We start from the raw sequence: 18,981 nt of genomic DNA, 5'->3' as shown, positions 1-18,981 counted from the left end.
CTATGTTATCCACCTAACAGCCTCCACATGTTCTCACTGTAATTTCCCCTCATGAATGAATTTATGCTGCACTAATCTGAATGTTTGCAGGGAAATCAAACGCATTTCACACGCAGTACTCGAGCTGACTTACCTTTGTTTGAATGACGACTTGTACGCGCTGACTCCACAGACAAGGTACGAAATATATCAGGCTACGTCAGTAGCGGTTGGTCTTCAGGGTTTCTACTCCAAGTTCATATTTCATACGGGTCCACATTTCCAATGCACGCTATTTTCTGCAAGTACAGCTGCTTCGCCTCTGGACGCAATCGGTCTCTATACAGTCCATTCTCTTTTGAGCTGCTTTTAAGCATCTTTCTTGTAATCGTCGTTCCAACACAGTGTGTTTGTTTTGATTCGTAGACCCCGAAAATGGTGCCGCGCTCCCACAATGCGTTGCGGCGTGACGTCAACTCCAAAGCCCTTCAGTGGGCTGGTTTCAGTCATTATGCAAATGTGCTGTTTATAAGATTGTGGAAACCTGCAGTCAGCTGAGACTGAAGAAGTCACTTGGATGAGTGACGAAATGTTTCTCCCACAAAACGCTACGTCCAGATGAACAGAATCAACTTTTGGAGATTTAAAATAAAAATCAATATTTCAAAATGAATCCTTTAATAAATACTTAATAAAAACTCCCAATAAAAACCTCATTTCAAAAACCGTTTTCAATTTCCACATTAAAAAAGAGAATTTTAAAATGCAATTTAAATGAGACAGATTTATTTCTGACATTTTCCATTTCCTGCATTTTTCCCGTTCCTGTTAGCTCGTGAATTCGCCATTTTATTAGCAAATAGATTAGATTTGGGATTTTGAAATAATAATTTATAAATAGTGTTTTTATTTTAAATGAAATGATTGAATAATAAATTATTTTAGTAATTTTTAAATTACTAAAATAATTAAAAAATTAAATATAAAATGCATATTATTTGGACAAATTTATTATTGAAGCACAAAATTCTTTATTTTGATGCACATGGCTCTTCTGGTCCTCCATAGAGCTGGTCTTCATCTTTGTCTGCTGACTTAGTAAGTGTCCTCCGTGGGTACCCTCAGAGGCTGAGGTTGCTCCAGGCTGATCATGAGCGTGGGGTCTCTGCTCATCACATCACCATTATTAGAATGTGCATTGCCCACAAATGGGTGTGCCCTCTCTTGCTGAGGATTTGGTGTAAGACAGAACTCCTCTCTCTCCTGCTGCTCCAAGTGTCTGAGGATGGCCTTGGACAGGAAGTGAGGGTCATCCTCCTGCTCATCTAGAAAATGATGAAGACGAAGAAGAAGATTATCTGGTTGTTAATTCCATGTTTTCAGCTTTAGCTTTATAACAATCGAAGAACTACACAGTGAAAGATAAATATGAGTTCACATGAGGCCAGAGTTAACTGGACCAAAGCCAGAAATGTTCCTGAAACTGATCCTCTGACCTACATATTTCATTTCAGCTTCATACCGTGTCACATTTAGAATCCAGTGTAGCAACAAAACCCCTTTAAAAACAGCCACAACATCCTTGTGGGAAAGTGGATAAGCTGAAAGCTAAAATCCTCCTAAAAGCAGCCTGTGTCATGCTGGGAGTACAAAGTTCTCTCTCTCTCTCTCTCTCTCTCTCTCTCTCTCTCTCTCTCGCTCTCACACACACACACACACACACACACACACACACACACACACACACACACACACTACCATTGAGCAGGATGAGCTTGTAGCGGTTGCGACACTCCAGCGAATGCTCCAGGATGTCCTGCAGGGTCCTGAAGAAGAGCAGAACCTGCTGTCTGCGCTCAGGCTCCCCAAAACCAGCGCTGCTCTCCTGGGACATGTTGTACAGCGTCAGCAGAGGCGTCGCATACTCCACCACACACTCATGGACCTGTTGACGCACAAACACACATAGACATGAACAAAAAACAGACACTCAGGGAAAGATATATTTCCCGGACAGATAATCCTTTAAAAGCTTGCAGCACTCTCCTCTCAGATATGTTTGATTCTCGTGTTTTACAGCTAGATGGTGCTGTTACTACGCTTTCACAAACTAGCTCTCCACTGGTGGATTCTTTGGTTTAACCAGGAGGTCGTACCAATGCTGTGCTATTGAAGGGAAATAGTCAAAGGTGAGGTAGCTTATTTTACTTCTTTATTTCAAAGTACAAGAAATATCAGATGATAAGGAGTCTGTTTTATAGTATGTCGTAATCCAGAAATAAATATTCAGTGAAATAATGTCACAATGATCAGATCAGCTCAGCAGACAGTGTAAAGGTGTTAGGATTTCCTGGCTTCACTGAGGAAGATCATGATGTTAAAGCTACAGCAAAAGTAACATAAAGAGCAACTTTAGCGCTTGGCCACTCAGCATGGACGGTTCGCAGCACGGATCCCTTCACACTCATAAAAGCAAACACCAAACACGTCCTGCAAGTTTAAGTTTATTTGAATATTAAATATGCACTAAACTGAATATATGCATATATATGTAAAAATAACATGATTCCATGTAATGTCTGCAGCAGTAAATTAAAGCCATTCACTTTGAGCTATCTGTGGCTATTTTTAGTCCTAAATGAAACCCCAAATGCTTTCATGTCGCCCCAAACTTCCTTTCTTTTGACTGAACTATTGCTTGTGAGTACAGTCAATGTTAGATTTGCATCAAACACGTTGGATACACAGCACGCTGATGTTCTCTAAGATACTGAAGCAAATTATGAGAAAAAGGCCCTTGAGTCTGTCACTTTGCTGTGACTCTCACTGTCTGTCGTATTTAAACTGTGCAATCTTTGCAAATCTGATCAAAGGAGAAAAATATGAGCATGAGTCTTTCAACCCACACTTGCAGCAAAAAAACCAGACGCTGAGTTCATTTCCTGCACGAGATGTTTACAGCTGTTTAATACTGACCAAACATTTTTATATGGACTTCAGTCCAGTCGGACGCACATTAATCAAGTAAAAAAACAAACAAAACTATGCCTGGGTTACTTTATGCTTGCATACCTTCCTATTCTCATCCATTATGCGGTACACACTGTGCTTGTAGACCCGCCCCCGGACTCCTGCCCTGTCAATCTCGTTGTTTGGTAGGTTGTCATAGAATTGGATGTTTTCATCCTCGTCCTCCAGCTTATGGGAAATGTTGGCATTGAGAGGGATGAGGATGAGGAGCTTCCTGGAGCCACGACCCCAACTGGTGTTGTTTAACTGGTGTGTGGCACAAAACCCTGCGATGGACTGCTCCAAATCTGAATAGACACGCAAACACAGAAACAGATCTCTTCATTCACATTCATCCGCCATCTCTAGAATAGAGAAGAAAGTGTAGCAATGTGACCCTGTGAGCCAAAAAGAACAGACGGCAGAGTCTAGCAGCTTAATAGATTCAACTTGAACTGGTTAATAAATTTATTTAAATCAATTCACTTGTATTTATATAGCTCCAAATCACAACAACAGTTGCCTCAAGGCTCTTTATATTGTAAGCTGAAGACAGAGAAAACAGAGAAATCCCCAACATTCACGTGACCCCTTTAGAGCAAGCTCTTTGGCGACAGTGGGAAGGAAAAACTCCCTTTTAACAGGGAGAAACCTCTGCACACATGGACACACACTGAATTTAACAGCACATGAGGGCAAAACATGATTTGTTTGTAGATGTTGTCATGTTACTGACGTGGCAGCACCAGTCGCAGGTATCCCAGGTAGAAGGACCAGGCAAGGCCGTGGGCTACATTCTTCTTCCTCCCCTCGCTGATGTCTGACACCTCCACCGCCGATGGACCCTGCATGCCAACCACAGAAACAGCCGCAACAATGTCACAACACTTCACCTATGCTCAGGAGCCACCTGACACCCTGCTGAAGGTGCCAGGCGAAAGAAAAGGGCATCCTCTCACCCAAGCTGCCCTTTTCCATGTGGAACAAATATATTTTTAGGTTGAATTCAGCATGAGGGACACAGTCAGCTGGACCAAAAGAGATCTGTGCAAAACGCAGTGGTCATTGTTGCTAATGAAGACATGTTTAGAGTCTATTTTTACTCAAGAAATGCCATTTCAGTTTTAATCAGGTAAAGCCCCGGGGAGGGACTGGTCTTTCTGTAGTGTAGTCCTTTAAAGCTGTTTTTTTTTTGTGAGCCACAAACACACACCGAGCTCTGACTGAGATCAAATTGTCAGGTTGGTGAATTCTCTTCAAATGTAGCCGCTCAGTAAAGGCTTTAACTACTAAAACGTAATCAAATACACTGCCAGTCAAACGTTTGGACACACTTTCTCATTTAATGGTTTTTCTTTGTCTTTACTACTTTCTACATTGTAGATACAAACTGAAGACATCAAATATATGAAACAAAATATATTGATATATGTAGCAAAGAGAAGAATTATTGATAATTCTCCTGGAAGTATTTAAGTTAAGATAACTCTTTATTATCATTGCTCATTCATACTTAGTACAATACTACAACGAAATTGGAAAGTAGCCACCCTTTGCTTTGTTGACAGCGCTGCAAACCTTTGGCCTTCTCTCAATGAGCTTCATGATGTATTCACCTAAAATGGTTTTCACTTCACATGTGCACCTTGTGAGGGTTCATTTGTGGAATTTCTTGCCTTCTTGATGGGGTTGGGACCATCAGGTGTGTTCTGCAGAAGTCAGGCTGGTACACATCTGACAGCCCTATTTGACAACTGTTAGAGTTCATATTATGAGTTCTAACAGTAGTTAGAACTAAGAACCAACCAGCTAAGTAAAGAGAAACAACAGTCCATCATTACTTTAGGGACTGGAGGTCAGTCAGTCCGGAAAATTGCTAAAACTTTGAATGTGTCCCCAAGTGCAGTCGCAAAAACCATCAAGCACTATGATGAAACTGGACCGCCCCAGGAAAGGAAGACCAAGTGACCAAGAGGATAAATTCATCCGAGTCACCAGCCTCAGAAATCTCAAGTTAACACCGCCTCAGATTAGAGCCCAGATAAATGCCACACAGAGCTCCAGTAGCAGACACATCTCTACATCAACTGTTCAGAGGAGACTTTATGGTCAAATAGCTGCTAAGAAACCATGACTAAGGAAAAGCAACAAGCAGAAGAGATGTGTTTGGACCAAGAAACACAAGGAATGGACATTAGACCAGTGGACATTTGTGCTTTGGTCTGATGAGTCCAAAATTCAAATCTTTGGTTCCAGCCGCCGTGAGATGCAGAAAAGGTGAACGGATGGTCTCTACATACACGGTTCCTACCGTGAACTACTGGTGACACCGTTGATGATTTAAATGGACCACAGAGCGAAGGCAAAAAGGCCAACAAGTGCTCAGCATGCCTTTGAACTCCTTCATGATTGTTGGAAAATCTTTCAGTTGACGACCTCGTGGAGCTCATCGAGAGAATGCCAAGAATGTGCAAAATCAAAGCAAAGGGCAGACATTTTTAAGAATCTAACATTTAAAACATGTTTGGAGTTATTTCAGACTTTTTTGTTTACTACATAATTCCTTATGTGCTCATTCATAGTTTTGATGCCTTCAGTGAGAATGTATAACGTAAAGAGTCACGAAAATAAAGAAAATCCATCAAATGAGAAGGTGTGTCGAAACTTGGGACTGGTAGTGTATGTTTGAGATCCCACATCTGTCTGAGTGCATGTAAAGACAGACTGCTGCTGGGACGATTGCATGCACTGTTGAGCATGGCGAGTCGGGAGCCCTTCAACTAACCCAACTGGTTGTGCAGACCTGCCTGTAGCTCCTTGTTTATGTTCATAGTCAAAGTCTTCTAGTATAGACAGGCTGGTGGACATTCCAGAAGTGCTGCTAATTAATGACTGTGTGCAAGTTTAGCTCTGGGTGCAACAGTGGCAGCTGGATCAAGAGGAGAGAACATTCATCATCATGAGAACTAGATTTCTTTGGAAGGATGAATTACTTTACTGAGGAGTGCTGTGTGAACAACATTTGAAATGAGGTAGCAGCACTTGTGTAGTGCATCCTCAACTTCCTCGACATGTTAATGTGGTAAAGAGTTGTGCTGCTGTATTTGTGTTGCAGCCTGTTTACGACTTTTTCTTGATTTTCCATTCCCAGATGTTCCACTTGTTCAGCGTCTTTTTGGGATGTCCCAAGTGTTGCTTTATTTCTACATGATGTGAACAGCAGCAACATCTATGTCCACTATGATTTCTATGACTATGTCCTATGAACAACCCTCTTTGAACAGAGGCGTGGTTTACGACACCAACTGTCTGCCATCTATAATCCAGTTTTGAGATCCCTTCCCAGACGCCTTAATGCCCACTCACATCCTGGGCCAGGTTTCACAATGAGTTCACCTGAAACCTTGGCTGATTGTGATCTACAACCGTTTTCACACCTTGGCTCGTGTGATTTTAGTAGAGGATCATTAGGGGGTCCTTTGTCCCTCTTGGGGGGGGGGACGACACTCCCACAGGGCTTAAGGCTATGTCCACACTAGCCCGGATAAATTTGAAAACGGCATTTTCGAATGAAAACGCTCCGCGTCCACACTATCGTTTTCAGTCATTTTCACAGAGTTGTGCGTCCACATTGAAACGGACGAAAACGCTTACGTTTCAGTACTGCGCATGTGTGAAGCGCAAGAAGAGAAACCTGCCTCATTTCTGTGTGCTGCTTATTTACTTTCCGGCTCTCTGAAACGTCGCGGCAAAATGTCGAGGAAAAGCACTGAGTTTTTTAAATGGAATAACAATGAGGTGGAGTTGTTGCTGCGAGTAACACAAAAGTACAAAGTTGCAAAAGCGAGTGAGAATTAAAGAATTTGAAGAAAAGCTATCCGGAGCATGTACAGACTGATATTAATCTTTAATAGGGCTGTCAAAATTCAGAGCAAACAAAACAAACGCTGTATAATGCCCTCTGCAATCTTTGTTTAATTGGTCACATGACTGCATCACATGACTAAAATGTGTCATCGTTTTCATTGCTGTCTACACTGCGACGCGAAAACGGCGTTTTCAAATGTATCTGCTTAGGAGAGTGTTTTCAAAATGTTTTCCTTGAACGACAATGGCGTCTCAGTGTGGATGGGAGGCCAAAACGGAAGAAGACGATGCGTTTTCAAATGAAAACGTATTAGTGTGGACATAGCCTAAATCTGGGACTCCCCAACATTTGACCTTAGAACTGAGGAAGCTTCTTGGATGAGAGGGTAAACATCTTCAAGCAACTTAAAGAAGTCCAGACGGTTTTCTTTCTAACCTCAAGTATTTAAACTCCTTTACTCTGTTTTTTCTTTTCAGTCATCTTCTCTCCAGTGCACACCTCCACCTCAGTAGGTTCTCTTCCACCTGCCTCCCACTCTAGACCAGTAATATGTTTAAACCTCACAGTCCACATAAACTCCTGCCTAACCTCGTCTCTCAACCTGTCCATCACCACTGCAAACAAGAAGGGGCTCAGAGCCAATAACTAATAAAATCCCAGCTCCCAACCTAGAACCCATCTACCATTCCTGCCCCACACCTCACCACACGTCACCACCCACTCCTGACGTCCTCCACACTTTCAGTCTGTATAAGCTGTACTGCTGCTCGCTGATTGTCACCTCTCTTCTTAACCTAGCTTTCCCATCGCCTCATCAATTCTATCCCTGTGTAATTACAGCTCTGCACCTCACCCTTGTTTGTTCAAAAACTGCACCATCTTGTGGTAAATTTCGGTATTACACAAACACATTGCTTTAATTGATATTGCTTCAACAAAATACTTGTTTTAGACATGAATTCATGGTGGTTCTTCTTCACATTTTGGTGACAGTTTTATATTTGTCATAATATACTTAATAATTAGTAAAGGCTGAAAGCCCTGTAAGAGAAAGACAGTGATGTGCAATGAAGACGTGTCTGTAACCTCACCAGGACTCCAGAGACTTTCAACAGTGGGTAAAGGACAAACACAAGGACAAGGAGTTCCCAGATGTTGCATTTGTGTGGTAGATGATGTCCAGCCAGGTACAGCATTAGGCTTGCCACACCAGCAGCGAGCAGGGTCTTGCCCCCCAAACCACAGGCAGGGAGCATGTGGCTTAGCATCCCTTGTCCTCGATATCTGGTCAGAACATGAAAGGAAGAAGGGCAAATTTTGGCCCCGTTAACACGTGTTGCTGCTATACAGAGTAATTATTACTTTAAAAAAGCTGTCTCTGTATCTCTAACAATAATTTGGCAGCAAACATGTTTTTTGTCAGTTTTAAGCTCCACCAGTTGTGGAAAGAAATATCTTTACTAAAAATCATCCTAAGAAGTGACACAGTACTCACGAACAGTAAAGTCTCAGCTTGTGGAAATAAATCAATGAACTCGGAGATACTATGTTGTTACTGTGATCCAAGCCTCTTGTTTTATATATAGTGATAGTAAGCATACTGAATGGTTTTAAACTGCTTTAATCAGTTGTAACAATTGTAACTTCTGACGCTGAAAATGAAGCAAAGTCAAAAACTGCAGTTCCTTCAGTGGCCACTTGAGGCTAACAGTAATGTTATGGAGCTACTGCCATCTTTCATATACAGTTAATGTATTACAACACCTTTCCTCTCACCTTGTGTTTGAATGATATATCAGCTCCTCTGCCAGCAGATAGAGCCCATGTAGCAAAGGGCCAACAGTCAGCATGAGTACTGCCATGGCAATCCAGCCAAGCAACTTCTCAGGAGAGAATAAAAGCATGCCTCCTATAGTTACGGCAGCTGTAACCGCAGCACAGAGTTTAGGTAAATCCCCACGGGGCTGAGGGATTAGAGCATCCTGTTCTCGAGGACACTGCATCTGTCAGGAAGGAAAAGATAGAGCTTACAGAAAAATAGATACTGTAGAGCCAGTTCACCCAAGCTTTTTATTGAAGTCTAACTTCTGGTCTGGAATATTAAAGTTTATCATCAGGAGTAACAAATTGCATGGTTGTGGATGTTTGGAGGTTTGAACCCTTTTAACACAAATTTGTTTAACTTCTATAACTTTAAAAGACGTGAGCACCATCAGCTGTTACACAAAAGCTTGAATCTACCTACAGAAGAAGTGAACAGGTGGACTGTAGTCATTCAGCATAAACAAATCAGACCAACAGGGTGGGGTGGGGTTCATTTTTCCACAGGAACCCTCTGCAGCTGAAACCTGCTTATTGAAAAACTGGTTATGCGCAGGTTTGTTTTGCAATTTCTTCTCCTGTTAAGGCAAAACTGGTATCCTGACAGCCATCACAGCACTGCACCAATCATAAAAGGCAGAAGGGAAGTGCCAAAGGGCAAAAATGATGCCGTGTGACAATATAGATTCTCACCAAAACACTTCAGTGTTACAGGTGTTACTGAAGACTGTTAAAGCACAATGAGGTACACTTAATATGCCCGCTAGCTGGCTGATTTGATGTAGTCCCTCTAAACAGAAGCTGCAGCCTTTTACTTTAACGTTACACGTGTCGGTAATCATGTTTCATTGCAGTGTGAACACTGAAGACAGCTGTGGTAAGTAACAGAGTGCAGTTTGTCTGTTAGTATGTTATAAAACTACAACAGAGACAAAGATGCAGATGAAGGGACTCACCTTGATGTGCCTGCTGTGATCCAGACTGGAGAGATTTCCTCCTGATTTCTTGTCTGCTCTATTTGTGCCTCTCCTGTCTCTCTGTCTCCACCCCTCATGCTATAACAGGAATTTCAGTTTTCATTTCACGTAAATATTCTCACTACCACAGTAAAAGAGAGGTAAAGAGTTAGTGGCAAAGAAAGAGAAAGAGAAAGTGAAAAAAGAGAGACGGGTAGAGAGCTAATACGCTCAAGGAAGTTCTGGCTCTGCACCATTAAAACTTTCATTGTGTTTCCTTCGTTCAGCTGCTGGGAGGGTGAGGCAAAGACCTACCGTATACATGAGAGAGAGGGAGGGAGAGGTAACTTGAGCTTGAACTGAATGTGTGAACATTAACCCCTATTTAGTCCATAAAAGTCTCAAAGCTTGGAAGCATTTTATATGACTCAAATGTTGCAACAGCATTGAATTGAATTGATATACCTTTATTAGTCCAACAAGGCAAGCATGCTGCACACAGTGGTTGCTGTTATCACTGTTTGCTGTCACTTCCTATAAAGTACTTGTAGATGAGTACTGAAGTGCTCATCCTGCTATCTGTACCTGAGCTGTGGTAACGCACAAATTTTCCTGCTGTGGGATCAAAAAAAGTCTTGCTTGGCTTTTTAATGTCTGTTGGTTCTTTCTTTTAAACCAGTGCATATTATATTGTTCTTCTTCCTAAAGCAGAGTCATAGTCAGCATGGCTTGGTTAGTTGGGTGCTTTACTTTGGTTATTCCCAGTAAATTGGAACTGATTGTCTTTAATGCTCTTCGGCTTGGCGTACTCGTTGTGATACAACGTGTGGTGTTGGTGCATTTTTTTAGTAGAATATGATATTTTTAATATATTGTGGGACTTTGTAAGCAGCTAACTCTACTAACTAATCTTTCCGTGATGTTTGAGCTTTGAGGAAGGAAATTCAAGTGTTTTATTTGTGTGTTAATTAGACTTGATCAGCTGGTGTCTGTGTAAGTGTATGGGTGCACTTCGCTGACTTCCTGTCTTTAGCTGGAAACTTTGCACTCTACTTTTTCACAAGAATGGCCACATTCATCTTCAAAGGGTTTAGGGTAACAACGTTAAAAATGAAAAGGGGTTTTCACAGACCAGTGGTTGGGAATCACTTCTCTTTACAAACAGGAAGCATGTAAACGTGTATCATAAATTTATGATTAGCTACAGAGATGTGGAAATACTTTTGATAGTATTAGTGAATTTTGTCATACAGAATCATAAAACTGAAAGAAGAACAAAGAGTGCTGTGTAAGACGCATCGAAGAGTTTAACTGCTGCACAGTGCATGCTGGAAACTCTGCTCATATGCAAATTTTTATTTAATTAAGTTTGCATTTGGGAGAGTTTCAGTTTGGATGTGGCCTAAACATAAATTACTAGACATTTTAAGCAGGAGTAATCTTTACCAGTAACAGTTTCTTAGTCGGATATGTGTGTGCAATTCATTCACACTCTCTGTCTTTAAAGCAAAGTGAGCTGCTTTCTGTCACAACTGATCAGCTGCTACTTAGCACAAATATCTTATGAACAATGCTGGGCATCCTCTGCATATGGCCATAAGGAACCAGAAGAGTCTGTTCAGCGACAGGTTGCTTCTCCCAAAGTCTAAGACCAACAGACTTAAAAACTCCTTTGTCCCACATGCCATCCAACTATTTAACTCCTCGCTGGAGGGCAGGGGGAGGGGAAACAGGAGGACAAAGGAGGGCGGGAACAACTAAGCTGTAGTGCTTTTTATTGTGCAATATTTTTTATAGTCGACTGTGCAATAATCACTGTGCAACAGACTCACAACAGTTGAAATGTGCAATAGACCTGTGCAATCTACATTTCATCATAGACTATATTTCACTGGTATTCATATTTATCCCTATTATATATTCTGTATTTATATAAAAGTGTATATATGCTATATTTATGCTTATATTCAGTCTCTCTCGTTCCCCTTTATTTGGTATTCTACCTCTGCAACATGCAACTCCTGTCAATGCTGAATTTCCCGGAGAAACCCACCCGAGGGGTTAATAAAGTTTGTTTTAATCTAATTCACGCATGCAGACATGGTCATGGCGATCTCTGAAGTTCAAACTGAGCATCAGAATGAGGAAGAAAAGTGACTTCTGAGACGTTGTTGCCAGATGGGCTGGTCCAACTATTTCAGAAACTGCTGATCTGGGATTTTCTCACACAGCCATCTGTAGGGTTTCCAGAGTATGGTCTGAAAAAGAGAAACTATCCATGGAGCCGTGGTTCTCTGGGTAAAAATACTTTGCTGATACCAGAAGCAGAAGGAGAATGGTCACTCTGCTTTGAGCTAATAGGAAAAATGCAGTAACTTAGATTTCATTCAATTAAACCAAGTTGTGCAGGAGAGCATCTCTGAATGCACAGCATGTAAAGCAGCAGACGACCACAGCGTGATTCATTTTTCTTAGCTGAGAACAGGAAACTGAGGCTACAATTCAAAGAAAGTTGGACAATAAGAGATTGGAACAATGTTGTCTGGCCTGATGTGTCTTGAGTTAATTAAATAAATCCTGACTTAGCATTGCTTAAACACCACATTTGGGATGTGCTGTCAAGAAATCTGCAGCAACTGTGTGATACTATCATGCCAGGATGGAAAGTCCGTTGTGGCTTTTTACCACTGTTTGTTTTTGTCTCTCCCCTCCCCTCACTCCCCTCTCTGCTTACCTGCTGTCCTCCCTACCTGGGCAGTAAACTCCTCTGTGGGTTCCTGCCTTTGGCCAACAAACCTGCTGACAATTAATCACCTGCAGCTCATTGTCATCATCATGGCCACTGCTAAAGGTAGTGGCTGAACTGCAGTTTTTGCTGGATCGTTGTACTTACTCTATCTGTGCCATGAGGATTAAGATAGTTCTAAAAGCAAAAGAAAGTTCAACTATCAAAGGGGCTGATAGCAGGGCATGGATATAGCATGTTTGGACAATGTACGTCAGAACTTTAAGTTGGCAGTAATTAAACCATTATTTTGAAAAGCCATCACTTGAACCAGCTATGTCAGCTACTGTTAATAGGCCAATCTCCAGCCTTCCTTTTATCTCAACAATTCTTGAAAAGGTAGCTGTAAAACAGCCAGCTGATCATCTGCAGAGAAATGGTTTATTTGAAGAATTTCAGTCAGGTTTCAGAACTCATCACAGTACAGAAACATCTTTATTGAAGGTCCCAAATGATCATTCTTATGGCCTCTGCCAGTGGACTCATATCTGTGTTTGTCGTGTTATACCTCAGTGCATCATTTAGAACTGTTGACCATAATATTTTATTAAAGGAATTAAAGACACTGCACTGCAATGATATGTATCTAATATGTTCATGTAAATAAAGAGCCCTCGTCACACTACAGTTTATTATGCGTTCCACAGGGTTCCATGCTAGGACCAATTCTGTTTACATAATTGATGGCATTACCCTGACCTTCAGTAACACAGTGAGGAATCTTGGTATTTTTTGACCTTCCTGTCCTTCAATGTGCATATTAATCAAATATGCAGGATTGTTTTGTTGCAATGTCTCTAAAATTAGAAATATTCTGTTTTAGAGTGATACAGGAAAAACTGGTTTATGCATTTATTACTTGTAGGCTGGACTATTGTAATGAATTATTATTAGGATGTTCTAAAAACTCCCTGGAAAAGCCTTCAGTTGATCCAAAACGCTGCAGCGAGAGTACTGACAGGAACTAGAAAGAGAGAGCAGATTTCTCCCACACTAACTTCTTTTCATCAGCTCCCTGTACAATTTAGATTCAAATTTTGAGTCCTTCTCATCACATACAAGGTCTTGAATAATCAGGCCCCATCTTATCTTAAAGATGTCATAGTACTGTGTCACCCAGTGGAGCACTTTAGACTGCAGGCTTACCTGTTGTTCCTAGAGTTTTTTAAAGTAGAATGGGAGGCAGAGCCTTCAGCTTTCAGGCCCCTCTTCCGTAAAACCAACTCCCAGTTGGATTCAACAGAAAGATGCCCTCTCAATTTTTAAGATTAGGCTTAAAAAGTTTTTTTTGATAATAACCTATATTTAGGGCTGGATCAGGTCACTCTCAATCCTCCCTTAGTTATGTTGCTGTAGGCCTAGGTTGCTGGGGCTTCCTGTGATGCACTGACTATTTCTTCTTCACCAACCTCTCTATGTGTTTTTGCCCCACTCTCTTAATCATTAGCTAATATTAATGTCTGGCTCTCTTCCTCTCATCACCTCCAACCTTTTGAAAGAGATGGCCCCGCCCCTCCCTGAGCCTGGTTCTGCTGGAGATTTCTTCCTGTGAAAAGGGAGTTTTTCCTTCCCACTGTCGCCAAAGTGCTTGTTTAAAGGGGGTCTTATTTAAACGAATGTATATTTGATATCATGTTAAGACTTGATCTTTGCTCAGATCTTAACTACTTAAACTACTTCTCTTTAAATGTCTCTGTTGTGTGGCATCTTTCACATTTCCCACAGAACAGGTGCTCTAACTCTATGCAGCTCTGATCAGAGTTAGTTGTCTAAGGAGCTTGGAAAGAAAAGCATCTGGACTTCTTTAAGTTGCTTTAAGACGTTTCACCTCTCATCCGAGAAGCTTCTTCAGTTCTGTGATTTACACCCGTTTTCACACTCCCACAGGGCTTAAATCTGGGACTCTCCACCATTTGACCCTAGAACTGAAGAAGCTTCTCGGATGAGACGTGAAACATCTTCACATCTTTGGTTTATAAACATCTTTGGTTTATGTCCGACAATATTTTAACGGACCGGCCTTTAAGGTGTTGCGGATAAATACAACAAAATAAAACCAGTACCGGTACCAAAAAAAGAAGATGTATTCAAAACACACAGGAAAAGACCCAGGGAAACAGAGTTAACGCTAAAAACTGATAAAAACTCTGAAAACATCAGAGTTAGTCCTTTGTATTGCAATTTGTGTCTGTGATTAATTGGTAAGGAAACATGTGACAAGGAAATAAAGGCTCTGTATCCATACCAAAGGTTCATGCATATTTTATTCAAGAGTAAAAAAGTGGATCGTCCCATGGGGCATGCTTACAGTGTTAGTGACCGGGGGAGTCAAAACAGAAAGCTGAGAGAAAAGAGAGAGAGAGAGATTGAACAAGAGACAGAGAAAGTCAGAACCGTGGCACAGTTTCTATGGCACAGGGTCTCCCAAGGGGGGTTCACCTCTCCCAGAGAAGCACAAGATCAACCAAGGAGCAACGCAACATGAAGAGCAACCAGCAGAGAGAGAGAGAGAGAGAGAGAGAGAGAGCTTAATATTAAGAATAATGTCCATAATAAATAGAATCATAATAATCATAGACTCATAAATATCATCAAATAACAAGAGGAATCATCAAGAATTATGATCAGAGAGAGAGTACACTTTTTTCCTTTAAGTTGTGACGGCAACACGCCTCCCGTTAAAATGTGTCTGCTGCTTTTTTGCTTTGAACAGCGCAAATTTTAACCATGCAATCATGCTTTTGGCTGCCTGAATGCCTGTGCCTTTGTATATAGTAATGGTCATTCATCGATGCTAGTTTAATATTTGTTTATCGTTATTCATATTTATCATTTAAAAACAACTCCTGTACATCGACAAAGAAGAGAGGAGAGAATGTGGACTTGACACTTTGAATAGAAGTGAGTCGTCATTCTGTACAGCATCGAAAGAAACCGGAAACACAGGTCGTGAAAAAAGAAGAAGGAAAAAAAGGTGGCAAAAATAACCCCCAATGAAATCGAACGCAAAATGAATACAAAAAAAAAAAAAAAATTAACATTATGTACAAAATAAATGTTTCATCATACCTCAGTTCATTTATATTAGCCAGAAAAACAAGAAGAAAAGAAAATCCTACTATAGTGAAACACAGAGCACAAATATAATCTTCACATTATTATCAAAGAACTTAACTCTGCATGCACTGATGCTTTAATATAAATGCTTTACAAAGACCCTTTTCCCCCCTTCGGACTTCTTCTTGTTGTCTTGGCTTCTGCCTTCACCAGAAGAGTGTGTTTCCTCAGTGGAATATCGTTTCCTGCTTATTAGGCCGGAGATTCCCGGCAGTCACTGCTGTCTTTTTAGCAGACAGCAACTCGGGAAGAAAGGAGGATGTAGAAAGAGAATGAATAGAGTGTTGAATTCACATTTCAACTCCCCTCCCCCACCTCTGCGTCTCACTCACATACAGTACATTTGGCATCCCACGTTACCATACACTGCATCTTGCAGACCCTGTGACCAAACGCATCAAGATGTGCAATAAAACCTCTCTTATTTATTCTATTTACACACAACAGGTGGGAGAAACACTTCAAATATGATCCCGGGTCACATTTGGAGCCACGAGGGGGTTTCTTTGTTTCTTTTTTGGGTGGATGGGCAGGCAGGGGGGTTTCCTGCCACTTGACTTCAAGTGGCGTATGCTTGCAGTGTGGTGCTACAAAAGCAAAATGGGACTCTCCTCCAAAGGAGGAAAGGATGGCGAGGCTCAGATTAGACCGCAGCTTGAGATTATCTCCGCACATCTCTCGCTGGCAGATAAGCCGCCACACTGCACATCAAAAACATATTCTCGCCGTTGCCTGATGCTCGGCTCTGCTCGTGTTCGCAAACGTAAACACTTTTTCATTTTTTTTCCAAATACAGCCATACAGACACCGACACGTTAAAAGCATGTGCACGCACTTTGGAAAATCAGCATTGGTAATGGTTCCACTTCCTGTTTTGGGGATGCAAACAGGAAAAAGAATCATACATGACACTTAAATACCTCCCCCCCACCGATTGCCGTCTGCACCAACCCTTAAACTTGACCCCGTCCATCACAAACAGCACACCTTCACAGGCTTGTCACTGTCAGCCCGCTGGTGATCCCCCCACCCCCCTCCATACAAGGCAAACAGTAGCTGCTCGTGCTTTGCGTGGGGAGTATTTTTGGAGACTCTTTTCCTGTGGTTGTGCAGGTACATGAGAGTTGTAGTTCTCTAAATGGGGCCAATCAGTTCAGAGAAGAGATTGAGCCTTTGGTGGTAAAGTCCATGTATGCTCATGCCTTTAAATAACAGCTGATGGCGACGGGAAAAGGGGCAGGATGTGTGTATGTAATTGCATTGGGTTTTATGTTGTCTGTACCTATTTAGTAAAGGAAATATTGTGTGTGTGTGTCTGTGTGTCTGTGTGTGTGATGCATTTTTCTTGTCTGTATATATGCCTATGTACACATAATATGAAATATGGGACCAGGTCAGTGTGGTAACTGTAGGTGTGTGTCTGGGCACGTGGGCATGTACGTCCATCACTGTAGATTGCTGTTGCTGTCGGTCCCATTGGGCTCTCCCATGTTCATGCGGCCCATCGACAGGCCCACGCTGTTGACGGCATCGCGACGCGGTGGCATCCTCTCATTGATCCGATCCAGACCTTTGGCCTCCTCAAAACTGCTGATCCGATGCTGCGGAGAGAACCCTCGAATGGCTGCAGAGACACACGCATACACACACCAAGGCAGAAGCACACATACATGCACAGTTAAAAGTCGACACAGTATTGCACAAAATCTTGTGTATCCAAACCCCCCGATAAGGAGCATGAGTGTGGCCTGGGAAGTAAATCTTTTCTCAGTTTCTCCAGTAACCACATTTAGATCATGTTGATCTAAATCTCTTCAGCTGAAGGTCAGCTGGGGTTTGGATAAACAAAATCATATCGTATGTTCATATCTACAAAGATGTTATGCCACCCATGAACCGGTGTTTATCTGGACATTGACCTTAGATTAGCAGTGAGTAAAGTGGTTGGTAAGATGTTATTAGAAAAACAATATGAGCACAATCGGTCTTTCGTAAGACCTTAAGATGTCTTTTCCCCTCGGGACAAGTTTCTGACAGTTAGCTGTTCATTCAAACCATCATATACAGAAGGAGCTCACAGAATTTACAGGTAAGGACATGTAGTCACATTTTTCCATTTCCCTCATGTTCCTCCCTTTTGGCTTTGGGAGTACTCCTTGTTTGTGACTAAGGGGGCAGCTTTAACCTTGCATTGATATCTTAAAGAAGCACTCCACCAATTTTAGTCAGGTCATAGTGATCACCAGGATTTTCTTTACTCCGCTTTGGACTTGACAAATATTTCAGGAAGTGCTTCAACATTTTGGGAAGAATATTTATTTGCTGAGAGTTAGATAGAGCTGATTGCACCTCCATGCAAAAGGATTTTTATAGTGCTTTTCAAGAAATCTTTACACAGAAAAAAAAGTGAAACCAGTTGGCTTCCAGAGAGCAGCAAGATATTATCAGATGGCGGTTTTATGGGAAGTAGTACAGGTGAGTCAGCAGTGTTTAGAGTCATTATGAAACAAAAGCATGCGCATCTGCTTTTTGTTTTTATTTCATCCAAGTTGCAACTTCATACCAACCGACACTAATGCTTTAAAGGTGCAAATGAGGAAATGACTGAACGGACATTTATTATGTGTGTTCTCTGATAAATCTGTTAAATGGGTTTTATGTTTGAGTTAGTCACCATTACTATTATTAATATTATTATTATTTGTCAGATGTTTGCTCATGCTCGCGTAGCATTAGCTTTGCTTTGTATTTACTGCTAATCGTCAAATGTTAGCAAAGCACACAAACACATTAGCAGTACACCAGATCCAAAGTATCACAGTCTGTTCTGTCGCACTGAAGAGTCAGTCATTGACGCATATCTGGACTTCAGTTAAACGTATTAATTCAGCAGCGTGTTCCTTCTGTCATTCGTAAACCTGTTAGCATGCTAGCGGAAGCATTTCACAGAGCTAGCATGGCTGTAGACTTGGCTTTATTTCAGTTGTCTTTAAACGGTGTGTCTTTAAATTAGACAAAACATCGACCAGCATTAAGGTTGATTCGTTGTAGTAGCTGTCACCTCAGACCAGGTAAACCTCTGTTCCAGCAGATGCTCCTGTACCAATAAGGAGGACTGTCTGGAGAGGCCAATGCCAACTCTTCAACAACGGCACAAGACAACTGTCACACATGCAGCTGCTCACAGATGCCACTGTACTACAAAGCACATGTCTAACACCCAACTACAAATCATATATAACATGACAGAAAACTACAGCACAGGCGATACCCATAATTCATTTGGGTAAACAAATTATGGTCTGTACTTCAGGTAAGCCAAAGACAGCACTAAAGGTACAAACACAAACTAGTATGGGTAACTGAAGCGTGCCGAGTACTGGGCCTGTGCACGCCGGGCATGATACACAAAAGACACAATCCATGACCACAATCTGTTCGTGAGC

General features: G+C 41.5%; 2 protein-coding genes across 5 annotated transcripts in view; both read right to left on the bottom strand.

Annotated features, from left to right (window-relative positions):
* Nucleotides 1–973: 973 nt before the first annotated feature.
* Nucleotides 974–12,414, bottom strand: sting1 (stimulator of interferon response cGAMP interactor 1). 2 transcript variants are annotated; one of them, XM_040015804.1, is made up of 8 exons: nt 12,368–12,414; nt 9,634–9,732; nt 8,633–8,859; nt 7,948–8,140; nt 3,725–3,833; nt 3,052–3,296; nt 1,738–1,924; nt 974–1,304 (listed from the first exon to the last, which is right to left on the bottom strand). In XM_040015804.1, the coding sequence occupies exons 3-8, from the start codon at nt 8,857–8,859 to the stop codon at nt 1,075–1,077; spliced, it is 1,191 nt and encodes a 396-aa protein (XP_039871738.1). In that variant the 5' UTR covers nt 9,634–9,732; nt 12,368–12,414; the 3' UTR covers nt 974–1,074. The 2 variants fall into 2 exon arrangements, with proteins under 2 accessions (XP_039871738.1, XP_039871737.1); XM_040015803.1 differs by lacking the exon at nt 12,368–12,414 and having other exon boundaries at nt 9,634–9,933.
* A 2,250-nt stretch (nt 12,415–14,664) lies between these two features.
* Nucleotides 14,665–18,981, bottom strand: part of ppp3cb (protein phosphatase 3, catalytic subunit, beta isozyme) — a 35,705-nt gene continuing 31,388 nt past the window's right edge. For all 3 annotated transcript variants that reach the window (XM_040015802.1, XM_040015800.1, XM_040015801.1), the window contains one exon: nt 14,665–17,159. In XM_040015802.1, the coding sequence (XP_039871736.1) occupies nt 16,981–17,159 (179 nt within the window). In that variant the 3' untranslated portion in view covers nt 14,665–16,980. The remainder of the gene's footprint in view (nt 17,160–18,981) is intronic.

Source organism: Simochromis diagramma, unplaced genomic scaffold, assembly GCF_900408965.1.
Source record: "Simochromis diagramma unplaced genomic scaffold, fSimDia1.1 OVJJ01000685.1, whole genome shotgun sequence".
NCBI lineage: Eukaryota > Metazoa > Chordata > Actinopteri > Cichliformes > Cichlidae > Simochromis > Simochromis diagramma.
The sequence above is the reverse complement of the archived record's forward strand: the minus strand, read 5'-3'. Positions and strand labels throughout refer to the sequence as shown.

Coding starts and splice junctions, on each gene's coding strand:
- sting1 (XM_040015804.1), bottom strand. CDS start 8,859: ATGCAGTGTCCTCGAGAACAGGATGCTCTAATCCCTCAGCCCCGTGGG. Junction 3,834..7,947: donor TGAAAGTCTCTGGAGTCCTG/GTGAGGTTACAG, acceptor GTTGGCATGCAG/GGTCCATCGGCGGTGGAGGT. Junction 3,297..3,724: donor CCTGCGACTGGTGCTGCCAC/GTCAGTAACATG, acceptor GTGTCTATTCAG/ATTTGGAGCAGTCCATCGCA.